We start from the raw sequence: 11,979 nt of genomic DNA on the forward strand, positions 1-11,979 counted from the left end.
ACACCTGAACTGGACAACCCACAGGGGGACACATTTTGAAAAACTCCAGTTACTGCACAAGGAGAATAACTTCTCCTCTTTTATTACTTGCTGTTTAGTGTGATTTGGAAGGGATCTATACTGTTGTTCTCAACTCAGTATTCAGGGCTTTTACTGTGCAGCCCTCATTAGCATTAATGGAAATTCTAAGCTGGAGGTGCTAGAAAACAAACTGTGCAAAGCCATTGCCTGATATAGTAAGCATTAAGTCTGCCTTGAGATTCACAGTACAGCCAAACGTGAGATGTGATGTCTGCATAAGGCAGGTCACAGACACAAAATGGAACAGACAGGGAGCCAGTACAACATTTTATACGCCTTCTAATTGCACTTTTTTCTCTTTTAAAGAGGTTATAGATTGTTTTAGCAATAATGACTGGATGGTGTTAATGGGCAGACTCTCAGCCAGTCGTGAATTCCCAAGAAATACCCTACCCCATGACATCAGTTGCTTAATTGCATAGCTAACACTGCACTGTGTATAACAAGTTGCAAATATATTCCTGTACACAGTGGTGGTTTTGGCCTAAAACATCCAACGCTGGTAGCCAGTGTTGATCCTGCTGGGAAATTGTAAAGTGAATTATACTGACACTGAGGTAGGTGACTTGTTGAGTTATTACTTTACCTGGATACAGTGGGTTTGGGGATGGCTCCCTGGAGAGAGATGGCCTAATGTGTGGGCTGCGCAGCTCTGAGTGAGGAACTTTAGAAGCAGCCAAGGCTGAGAAGACTTAAGCTACTCCTATTATTTTCTTTAATAAAGCTAGACTCCATGTAAATAGGATGCGGACTATGTTTTCAGAGCAATTTGGAAAATGTAAAAGTAGTGTCAGGAGATTTTTGTTTGTAAGACACACTGGAAAAGGGGGATCAAAAGGGGAAAAGAGGTGGGTCCTGAAATGGGTCAGGGAACAATAAGAATTACAGCAGCAGATCTTTCTGCAGCTTATGGCAGCAGGCCTGGGCGGCAGCACACCAGGACCAGCAAAGACTTTTCCTGGAGCAGAGGTTCCAGAGGATTGTCCAACTAGAGACACTGCTCAGACTAGCATTGGGTATTGACCTTTACCTGTCCAAGGTGATGACTTATAGGTTTATCTAGTCACTTTCACTGACTCACAGCTCTCTGCTGCAGCAGCACATCACCCCCTCTGTGGGGGACAAAGGAAGAGGATTACTAGGCTGGCTGTTTGGTTTTTAACAAGAGAGGCACAAGCTAACTATCTGACCCTGAGCGAGATCCTGCCATCCTGGACTTCCTGGGGACCGTGGAAGAAAAGTACCAACAAGTTGTTTCAGGGTGAGCCCTTTTCTTTTGCCCAGCAGTTGGACAGCTAGGCAGTGCATTGGCTCAAGCCAAAGGAAAGAACTGCCGGAGAACTGAATTATTTTAGAATAGGATTTGAATAGTCTGCTTTGGAGGATGCAGATAAGGGTACACCGGCACCAACTATCTAAGCTGGCAAGAGGCTCTTTCATGGAGGCTGAACTGTTCGGTAAACCACCAGGGCTGTGACTTCAACCCTGACCTGACACGTCATCCAAGGATCCGCTCAAGGAACGTTTTGGGAGAAAACTAAAAGAGGTTGGACACTGTGAAGAGGCAGTGGCTAGGAGGAGCCTTCCTGTTGTGTGTATTTTGCCTGTGGGCAATGGGGAGTGTAAATAAATCAAGGACTGTCAAATGAGGCAGTGTGACTTTGAAGAAATGCTAAGGTCAAAACCAAAAAGGATGCTCATCCAAACTCTAGGTAGGCGCAAGCAGCCCTTCCTACGGTTTGTTCTTTATGTGAGGAAAATAGTATATGCAAAAAACTGTGTCCCTCTGTAGAATGTGACAATGGGGGCAACACATGGTCTTGCTGAGACTGTGAGCGCTGAGACTTCAATGTGTGTACTGCTTGTACAGATAAAGGAGGGTAATAACCAGCCCAGTGGACTCAGGGGGCATCCAAGCATTGGTGCAGGATCGCTGAATACAGCCTGAGCTACTTTGATTACCAGCAGCTATAGAAACTCCAGACACATCCTTCACCGGTAATTGCCCTGACAATGGACAGATAAGGGGGGACCTCTCTGAACTCACATGCAGGTCTGGCCAATTGTGCAGTGTGACTGAGGTTACAGTTTTAGTCTCACCTGGGCACTGAGATTACATATTTAGTCCCTCACAGTGAGAGGGAACCAGAGATGCCCTGGGCCTGGCTGGGTGGAGGACTATGTAAAAGAGTTGAGTGAGGCAAGTAGTTCCTTTCCCCCACCTGAATATAAAATGGGTGTGATGGCTGTCTGGAGGGCAAGGGTTTAGGGTGTAGGCTGAGCAGTCCTGAGTGAGGAACCCCAGGAATAGCCAAGTCTGAGGAAAAGGTGTGAGCTGATCTTTAATATCTTGCATTTTTTTCTTGGTTAATAATGCCAAAACCCACGATGCAAAGTGGGGGGAAGAAAGCTTGTACTTGTAAAGAGTGTGAGCTGTATTTGGAAAGCAAGCTGGGAAAGATACCTGCTCGCAATTTCTAACTGGTGATCTATGTAACAACAAAGTGTACCCACTTTTGACCTCAAAAACAGAGGAGCAATAATCCGGTTTACTCTCAAACTAAGCAAACATGATATGAAATCTCAGGGGGAGAAGAAAATATGCCAAACAGCAAGGCAAATTTTATTTTAAGAACCATCTACTAATTTTACCAGAGGGACACTTTAAACCAGGCATAAATAGCTGTAACTGCAAAGATTCTAGTCCTTAAGGTCCAGGGATAATTAAAGTAAACACAATGACTCTACTTCTCCTCAGTGTGACATTTATTTACTGGTCTCCTGTTGGGAAGCACATACACTCATGATTCCATTTGCTAGAGAAGATAAAACTAAAATTGCCTCACATGCACTCTGTTTTTCTAAGGTTGGAGATAACTATGTTGACCTTATCGTTAGTCCAGAATTTCAGTGCTTGAAGTTACTTACACCAGAAAGAAAGTCATTTTGCATTCAAAGCAATGTAGTGAAGGTGTCATTTCACTTTTTGTAAGAGAAAAGGGAATTATAGATGCCTGTTTTTAAATGTGAATGTATAAAGGATATTTCCAAATTTAGAAATAGGGAATTCGGTTGCATTGATTAGGTGAAAAAACAGAACATGAAATGCAGGAGGTAGTATATGGGATTTCTCTACCCAGCAGTAATATGCTATCCTTTACACAGAAGTAGTACTTCATCCTTCTGGTGGTCTTGGCACCTGAATATTACAAATTGTTATCTCTCTTTCATTGGATAGCTGGCACACCTATGGTAGAGATTTGTACAAGCAGGGACTGAAGTTCCTTTGTCGTTTATATATTTATTTCTAGACATGATGTGCTGTGACAAAGTTCCTTGCATTGTGACAAAATCTATCTTACTGACAGCAAACCATGGTCTTATGTGCATGACACAAGAGTTCATTCCAGTGGTTAACACAATGGTCCAGTCCACTGAAAGCTGACTGCAGCAGGGCATTTTGCAGAAAGTACAATCTGGCATCTCACGGTTGAATTTGTCGCTGTATTTTTATTTATTTGGGGAAAGGGGTGTCACATGTCAGCAAATACGGGCCTCCAGCCATATACAATGCAAGAATAGCATTGATAATTTTCTCCATGCCAGGGGATGGATAATAATTTGAAAATGTAGCGGTTGGGGAGTGGAGGTGAGGACAAAACAAAAAGAGCCTTAAAAAAAAAAAAACGGGGAAATGTTCTGTTTCACTTCCCCTGAGCAAACATGCAATTTCCATGATTTCTTTTTAATGACTCTGTTCTGAAGCTGGTAGGTACTGATTTATGAAAAGCTGTAAAAGATCAGGTGGAACCCTGCAGGACGTCGTTTACAGCTGCATGGATTGCAACCCATCTAATTTGTCTAGTTAAGTGTGAGCTCATGGCACACATCACCCAGCCCATAAATTTCATGTTCAGACCTTCTGTCTAGGGGCTGGGTCAGGGGGAGAAAAATGCCGATGTGTGCAGATGCTCTGAAAGCCCAGCATTCCCTTGGTGCATGGGAGGAGACATCACAGACTCTTCACAGTGAGAGACAAATTCCTGTTCATTGATAAACTGTCCAGATGTCCTCTCTGAGGAGGAAAGTAACTAATTTTTGCTTGGAATCCTACAAGGAGAAAAATGATACTTTACAGTGCTGGTTAGTCTGAGGTCACTTACATAAAAATTAGGTCATATTTTTTGTCCTGGTAATACTTTGATCCAAGTAATAAACATAAAAGCTCTGTTGGGCCACTCTATTCCCTAATCCTAGGGTCCTGTTCTATTTCAGCTTGTTTATGCTCATTCTTTCTCAAAGCAATTGTTGAGTCGGGCCCTGTTTTATTAGAGTTAAGATGAAAAAAAAAAGTAACACACTAAGTTGAATAGAGAAGAAATTTCTCCATGCTTTATCACTAAGCACACTTCATAAATATCTTGGGATTTCAGATGCTATACCCAGAAAAACATAAATAAAAAGTGACTCTTCATAGGACAAACAGTAGTTAGCTAGGTGTAGACCATATGGCTACTGGGTACACCCTGGGCCTGCTTGCCAAACGTGGGCATCTAAGTGTTCACTGTTCAAAACTTCACTTACATAGGTGCTTAAGGGCTGCTTTTGGCATGACAGTGGGAATGTATGTGCTTAGCTTTAAAGGGCCATGTCTGCAAATTGTTTCTTTAACCCCCCCCCCTTGACATATGTCCCTTGTTGCTCTTTTCCCCTGCCACCAGGCCTATTGTACTGTTTTCCAGTGTCTTCTATCACCTGTATTCTCTTAGTGGAATGGAGCATGATGGTAGACAGTCAGGAAACTTCTTTTTCACCTAAGATTGTTCACAGGGGCCAGCTGGTGTAAAATGTCATGGTGCCATTGAAATCAATGGAGCTACAACCATTGACATCAGTGGAGGATCAGGCTTCAGATATCTCCCAAGCCCATTACTCTAGACAACAAACAATTGTTTGACTGCTCGGCCTTTAAAGGGAGTGTGGCCAGGCAAAACATATTGCCCTCACTAAGAAGATACTGAGTTGCTGCTCTTGAACCTGGTTGAGAATTGAATGTGAGGCTGCAACAATTACTACTGAAAGGCGCTGATTATCAAGACCTTTTCAGTTTCTAAGGCAGCATGTTCTGAAGCTTCTTACTGGCTTCACAGTAGTGTCCAGTGATCCAGAAAGGGAAAATCTAGTGATTTGTACCAAACATGGGTCTCCTACAGTACATGGCAGTACACTGTGCACAGTCTGGGTAATTTCATAGGTGGTGATATTTGTATTTTTCCTACAGCAGCCAAGCAGCCAGCCACAACTTCCAAAGCCTGCCTTCTGAAAGCATTTTATAATTTATAAGAGGAATCCATTTATCAAACTAATGCTAGGCAAAACCTCAAAGATGGAAGGTTTGGTTTGGACATGTAGCCAAAAGTCAAAGTGGCTTATTTGAACTTAGCAAAACTTCTTTAGTTTAAAAATTGAGGTCAGAATTGCATGCGTAAGAATTCTGGTATTTCCTAATCCCCAACAGGGTCAGACGTACCACATGAACATGCTCTTTTAGTACTTCTGATCCTGATGAAACTTAAAAGAGCAAAAGAACATGAAAATGATTAAGGCTGGGATTTTCAAACCTTCAAGAATTATTCACCCAGCTCCCACTGAAATTCACTGGAATTTGAGCACTTAACTCCATTTGGGGTCCCTTCATAAATTCTGCCTTAAAAGTTTTTCCAAACCTCAGATTCTGTTCAAGTTTTGGGAGAACAGTTCTTGGTGGTAGGTCTCAGTTCTCCCATTACAAATATTAATGAACCACGTACCCAGCTGTAACATGGCATGATCATTTAACTTTAAATCATGGCATTTGGAGCTTGTTCTCTAACCACTCTCCTTTGCTTCCGATTCCTGGTGAAGAAATTCAGATAGCCGCCTTAAACTGGAATAATTAGATTTTGTCCAGATGAACCGCCAAGGGTTAGGGCCTGAGATGACAGGGAAGTCCCAACAGCTCTTTACGTCACTTGCCTGATGTGGGTGGGCCACCTCTGTAAATGCAGATGGTGTGGCCTGTCATCTGAGCACTACTCTCCACTGCTCTTGGTGCTGGTGCAGTGAACCTCTCTGCAGTGCACATAGGATGAGGCTCTTCTGCTGGCAGGCCCACCATGTAGCCCTCACACAGAGCTTCAGTGCTGAGGATGGCTGTCTCCTGCCAAACACTAAACCAGCATATTGTCAGGCAACCTCTCTTTGTTATTTAAGGACCTGTTTCAGCATACTGTCCACAGCTCAGTGGAGCATATTATAGTGTATTTGTGAAACAAGCACAGACACTGTTGCAGGAGTCCCGGTGCTCTTCCTGTTTTGCTAAGTGGTTCAGATGTTGTGTATCAAGAGACACATTCATTTTCACTGTCTTGTTTTGTGCTTAGTACATTTCAAATGGTTTACATTGTTTGTCTCCTGTCTACAATGATAGTGAAGGTGGGGATTGGTAATAAGAGTTGGAGGAAAGGCTTCACGGTGATTTTTAGGGCCAAAATAAAACTGGGGTAATTCTGTTGGAACTTCCAGTAGGAGGAGCTCATGGTATAGCCTGTGCGCTTTTCAGGTGGGCAATAAAATTGAGTTCAGTTATTTGTGTCCCTTAGTTTCAAGTCAGTCACAAAAAAGGCTTCAATTCAGCAAAGCACTGAAGCACACAATAGACCTCAGTGAAAGTGAGCATGTGCTTAAAGTTAAGTGTGTGCTTTGCTGAATCAGGGCAGGCTCACAGTAGCTGTAGGGGAGGTCAAATTTGAAGTGAATACAGTAGACAGTCATTAGTAGCAACATATCAGTGTCCTTTTGCTAAGTTGCTCCTAAGCAGCTGTTGCTCTTATAGGAGTGTCGACAATTCACTGGGTCCCAGGAACATAGGGAAATGTTGCTCGTAAGCGCCGATTGCTCTTACAAGGTGTTGCTGCAAACAAGCATCTACTGTAGTGGCTCATATTCTTAGATATTATCACAGGTGGAGGAAATGGTATAATGTTAATTAGTGTTGCAATTGGGAAGTAATTAATATGGACACTAAGATGTCATGGCCACCAGAAAGAGTACTGATCACATGGCTATTCAGAGGCTTTGTGTGCAGCTTAGAAAAAAGATAACAGTGCAATGAGAAAAAACAACTAGTGTCAACAGATGGGAGGCCAGACATCTGTCCACATCTGTGCACTAACGTAAGACATTACAGTGTAGTAGCAATGTTGGAAAAGAAGAGCCCCATCATCATGTATGGCTGCATTGGTAGATCATTATGAGAGCAGCAAGTATGGCCCTCTGTAATGCTACCAAATGCAGGAGTATCAGTCATCCAGCTCTTCCTGGCAGTAAAGAAGTTGGCCCAAGAAAAGATATTACCTCACCTACCTTGTCACACTTTTTATGCTTATTTTCAATAGCACATTGACTTCCCCATTGCTATTAATCCAACAACATCTTCCTGTTAGAAATCATACAGACTGAAAATGGGTTATAATAGACAAAGTAGTACACAAGTGAGCAATGTGGGACACCACATAAGGTGGAGATTGGAAAAGATACAACTCAGATGGCACGCTTGCATGTGTCACACATTTTAATATTGCACTTGGTTGCTGTTCTGAATCGTGGTTGAATTAGACTCAAAATGGAGGGGAGGCACTTCTCCACCTTACTCTAAGCCCTGGTGTGACTGGTTCAGTGGACTGTTAATGGAATACGGGGCCTTTACTCGCCACTTCAGACCTGGCCCAGGGCAGTTGTAGCTCCAAGATGTTACCATCTGTTGTTTGCATGCTGATTTTGATGAAGTGAGTGAATGAGCACAATCTAATTTCTAGATAACTATTTGTACGTTGCAGCAAAGGCTGAAATAAGAGTGTGGAGACTTGACCTACCATCTAAGCATGGTCCCTTTAGCAGTGAATCAAAGTGCCTTGCGAGGGTAGGAAAAGAGGAAAATTTGCATGGGGGGTGTCTTTGTCATCCTTTGTTTTGTGGATAAACACAGAATTATGTTCAGTCAATTCAGCATCCTTTGTGAGCAATGATTAATTTTAAAGTCAAAAGAAACTTGTGTTATAATTTCACAACAACTTGCAGAATGCCTTAGTGGATGCTCTAGTTTTGGGATGCCCACAGTTTTTAAGATAGGGCTCTAACAGTGACTTGAAAAATTTGCTAACTGTATTCGATAATGAGCCTCCCTAATTTTGCCTCTGCTTATGCATTGTAAATTACAAACCTTCCACATGGGTTACAATTGCTCCACTAACACTCTTAATTCCCTTAATAATCATTGTGTGATTTTTGAGCCGTTATGGGCCTTTTGGTGTTTTTAAAGCCCCAGAAGTCTATGATAATTTATTTTTACTTTCAACTCTAATAGCAGTATCTAGAATTTTTCCGTAAGGCTGCAATATTCCAAATGCTCAGTATCTGTAAATTATACCATCAATGAGTTGAATTTGAAATTAAGAGAGCTCATCACTTGAGTGACTAGTCTGTTATTTTGGACTAGTCAAGTCACATAAATATAGTCTAAATTAGGCTCATCTTTGTTAATGTTTAAAAAAATAAGTTATAATGTAAAAATATATATAACATACTGTTAATGCTTCGGTGAGTTAAAGCACAGGGATGAGCCAAGTAGTTGGAGCTCGTAAACCAGATGATTACACAGTGTTCGTCAATGCTGCCAGCTTGAACAAATGAGGCCTCAGTGGTAGATAAATTCCATAGATGAACAGGAAAGCAGCTGGAAACTCCTGCTGGTGTTGGTGTTAAGTTTAGACACAAAGTCTATCTATGTTTACTCCAGCTCTCTTACTTGGATCACGTTCTTTTTATTCCAGGCCATCAAATCTTCTCCTGGACCAAAGCAACGTTGACATCTCAGCCTTCCGCACGACAGATGACTGGCTCAACGGGTTTCGGACAGGACAGTGCAAGGACATCTTCACAGGCGTGGAATACAGTTCATGTGACACAATAGCCAAGATTTCCATAGAGTAAGTTAGTGCCATTTGTAGTGATAATAATGCGTCAGTATTGCCCATGGCTATTTTTATTTTTAAACATGCACAAGTCACTAAGCTTTAACATGAGTAGATTTAAAATACTCTCTTGTATTTAAAGGCCATTTTCAAGTGTTTTAAATTCAAATTTAGTTGTGTTATATGTATAGGAAACAAATCGTTTTGCAGATGGCGTGAGGACAACTGCAGCTTGCTCTGTGTAAGCAGACTCCTGTGTTCACACAGAACCCAGCGAAGTGAGGAGAAGGTCTTTCCATGTGATGCCAATCGCAGGATCAGGGCTTGAGAAGTCATTGGCCAAGAGTCAGTGGGATCTCGAGTTGCCCAGCACCTCTGGAAATCAGGCCACTTTTATTTAAGAAACTAACTGCAGGCAACCCAGTTTGAAAAGTTCAGCCATTGACAATGTCCTAATGGGATTTAGAATTCAGTTTTAAATGTTTTGCTGTGAAAAACAAAAATACAATTACCAACTATTACTGGTGCCGTGTAAGAGCTATACATAGCAAACACTTTTCCTATTGACTATATCTGTTCCCAAGTTGTCTGTGAGAACAGATCCCTCCATCCAGAACTTTATTTTTGTTGTTGTTCCTTTTATTTGATGAATGTTTGGAGAAATATATTTCAGACTATAAACTGCTCTTTATTATATTGGTGGCAATATTGTCTAGGCATACTGCACAGAGCCCCATTGTACTGTTACTCCTGGGGGAATTCTGCACCAAAAAAAATTTAAAAATTATGCAAGCTATATTTTCAAATTCTGCAAAATTCTGCATATTTGATTTGTCAAAATAACACAATATAATCACACCAGTTTCAATTATTTTGGGTCATTTATTTCAAAATACCTGTCAGCAAGTATGTCCGTAACATTATAGACAACAACAAAAAATTCAGGAAATGTTTTTTGACAAATAGATTCCTTACTAGGCATATAAATACAGAATGCTGAGTAATAATTCATTTAAACTACAATACAGAACCGTATTTCCCAGACCCCTCAGAAGCAGTGCAAAGGCTTGGGAGAGTCAGGGGTAATGGAGGAACTGAGGGGGAGGGAAGTAATTTCTGGGAAGGAGCCTGGGTGTGAACTTGGGGGGTTATTGGGTGTGGGGGGGAAAAGCATGGAACAGGTTTTTTGGGGAGGCGGGGAAGGATTGTTAGGGACCCTCCCCATGCAGAGCCTGGCTGACCCCTAGCCTCTCCCATTTAGTCAGGCACATCTGCACCTGTCCCTATGTGTCCCTGCACTCATATGTGTCCTTGCATTCCCTGTCCACATGTGTCCTTTAGCCCCCACTTAGACACCCACTCCCCCATCTCCATGTGGCCCTGCACCGCTCCCTCTGTCCCCAGTCTTTCATCCCCCACTAGCCCTTATGAGCCCCTGTCTGACCTCCCAGCAGCCCCACACTGTCTCCCTATATCCCCTGTCTCCTGACGTGGCCCAAAAAGTACTGTGAAGAAGGCAGGCTTTCTCTTCCTTAGCTGGCTGGGAGCTGCTGCTCTGTTCCATTGCCACAGCGCCCTCTGGTGGGCAAAAGGCAGAACTGCAGCAACTTTCTGGCAGAAGCTTTTTTCTGTGCAAAAAATAATAAATATGCGTAGCTCATAAATTATGCACGTACACAGTGGCACAGAATTCTCCCAGGAGTAAGTTACTGTACAAACAACCAATATAAAGACAGCCACTGCTGCAGAGAGCTCAATATCTTGGATGTAAACACTATATAACAGATGGTAAAAGGGACTCATTATGATACATATGAGGAAGGCAAAATAACATTAGAAGGTTGTGTTTTAGAGTCAATTCAAAGACACAGTAGTCTCTACAGTGACTGTGTCCATGGACTTTTTGCTGCGGGTCTTCACTATGTTAGCTGGGTGACTGGCCAGAAGTCACCTTTCTGTCCCTGATTAGATGATCACTACATTTATAAGCAGGAGGAGAGCCTGAAGAAGTTACTGGGGGTTTTAACTCTCTCAGGAAGAGGGTGGGAATCTTTAAAGGAGATAAGCAAACCTAAGAGATTTTAGAACATTTTTAACCCAATTAATCCCTGAGCACCCTTAGGTACAGATCACATAGCCATCGAGGTAAATGAAGGTATAGTTGGGACCTTAAATGTGCACCGGCTATTTGTTGTACTTATGCATGAATGTGGACAAATAGAAATATCAAATCATTTGTTGGTTGCAACCAAGCTTCCCTTAAACAATTTATCATCCTCTTGTTCAAATCACCTGATGTGCATACACAATACTCATTAATATTAATAAGACACGCACACATGCATTGAGAAAAGAATGTTTTTCATTATTCTCGAAACGTTACAAATGCTACAATCCTTCTAATCTACCTTAAAGTCCATTTATAGAGAAGGAGAAGAACTGGTTCAAATTGGTGCTTTGTATGAGCTCCAATTTCCTCCTGCATCTCAAGGAACAAGCTGGAGGAGTTGGTGTTACAAATTCATGCATCCACCTGGAATGAATTAGTTTGTTTAAATTTAAAGGTGTACCATCTTTATTCCTGTAGTATAGAGTGTTGTGGTAATAGTCTCTCTGCATCTGGGAACATGTCAGGTATGGTTATGAAGATACTGTGCCAGAGAGAATATTGAATTCTTAATAGTATACATTGGTGGCAGTTAAGTGATGGAGAACAAGTAACCAATAGTTGCAGTATGGGAATTAAAACACAAATACAGCCAATTAGCATGTTGTTGCAATTGTTAAAAAAAAAAAAAAAAAAAAAAGTTGATAATGGCTTACTATAGCAACGACCCCGGAGAACATTGCAGAAACCCACTGGTAATGGCCAGTTTCCTGTGGACTA

General features: G+C 41.8%; 1 protein-coding gene across 3 annotated transcripts in view; it reads left to right on the plus strand.

The window, feature by feature from the left end:
• EPHA3 (EPH receptor A3) overlaps positions 1-11,979 on the plus strand; it is a 300,651-nt gene that overhangs the window by 284,152 nt on the left and 4,520 nt on the right. For 2 of the 3 annotated variants that reach the window (XM_054046029.1, XM_054046033.1), the window contains exon 16: positions 8,952-9,107. In XM_054046029.1, the coding sequence (XP_053902004.1) occupies positions 8,952-9,107 (156 nt within the window). Of the gene's footprint in view, positions 1-8,951; positions 9,112-11,979 lie in introns of those variants that run through there. The other variant, XM_054046037.1, reaches the window with a different exon arrangement.

Source organism: Malaclemys terrapin, chromosome 1 (genome assembly GCF_027887155.1).
Source record: "Malaclemys terrapin pileata isolate rMalTer1 chromosome 1, rMalTer1.hap1, whole genome shotgun sequence".
Lineage (NCBI taxonomy): Eukaryota > Metazoa > Chordata > Testudines > Emydidae > Malaclemys > Malaclemys terrapin.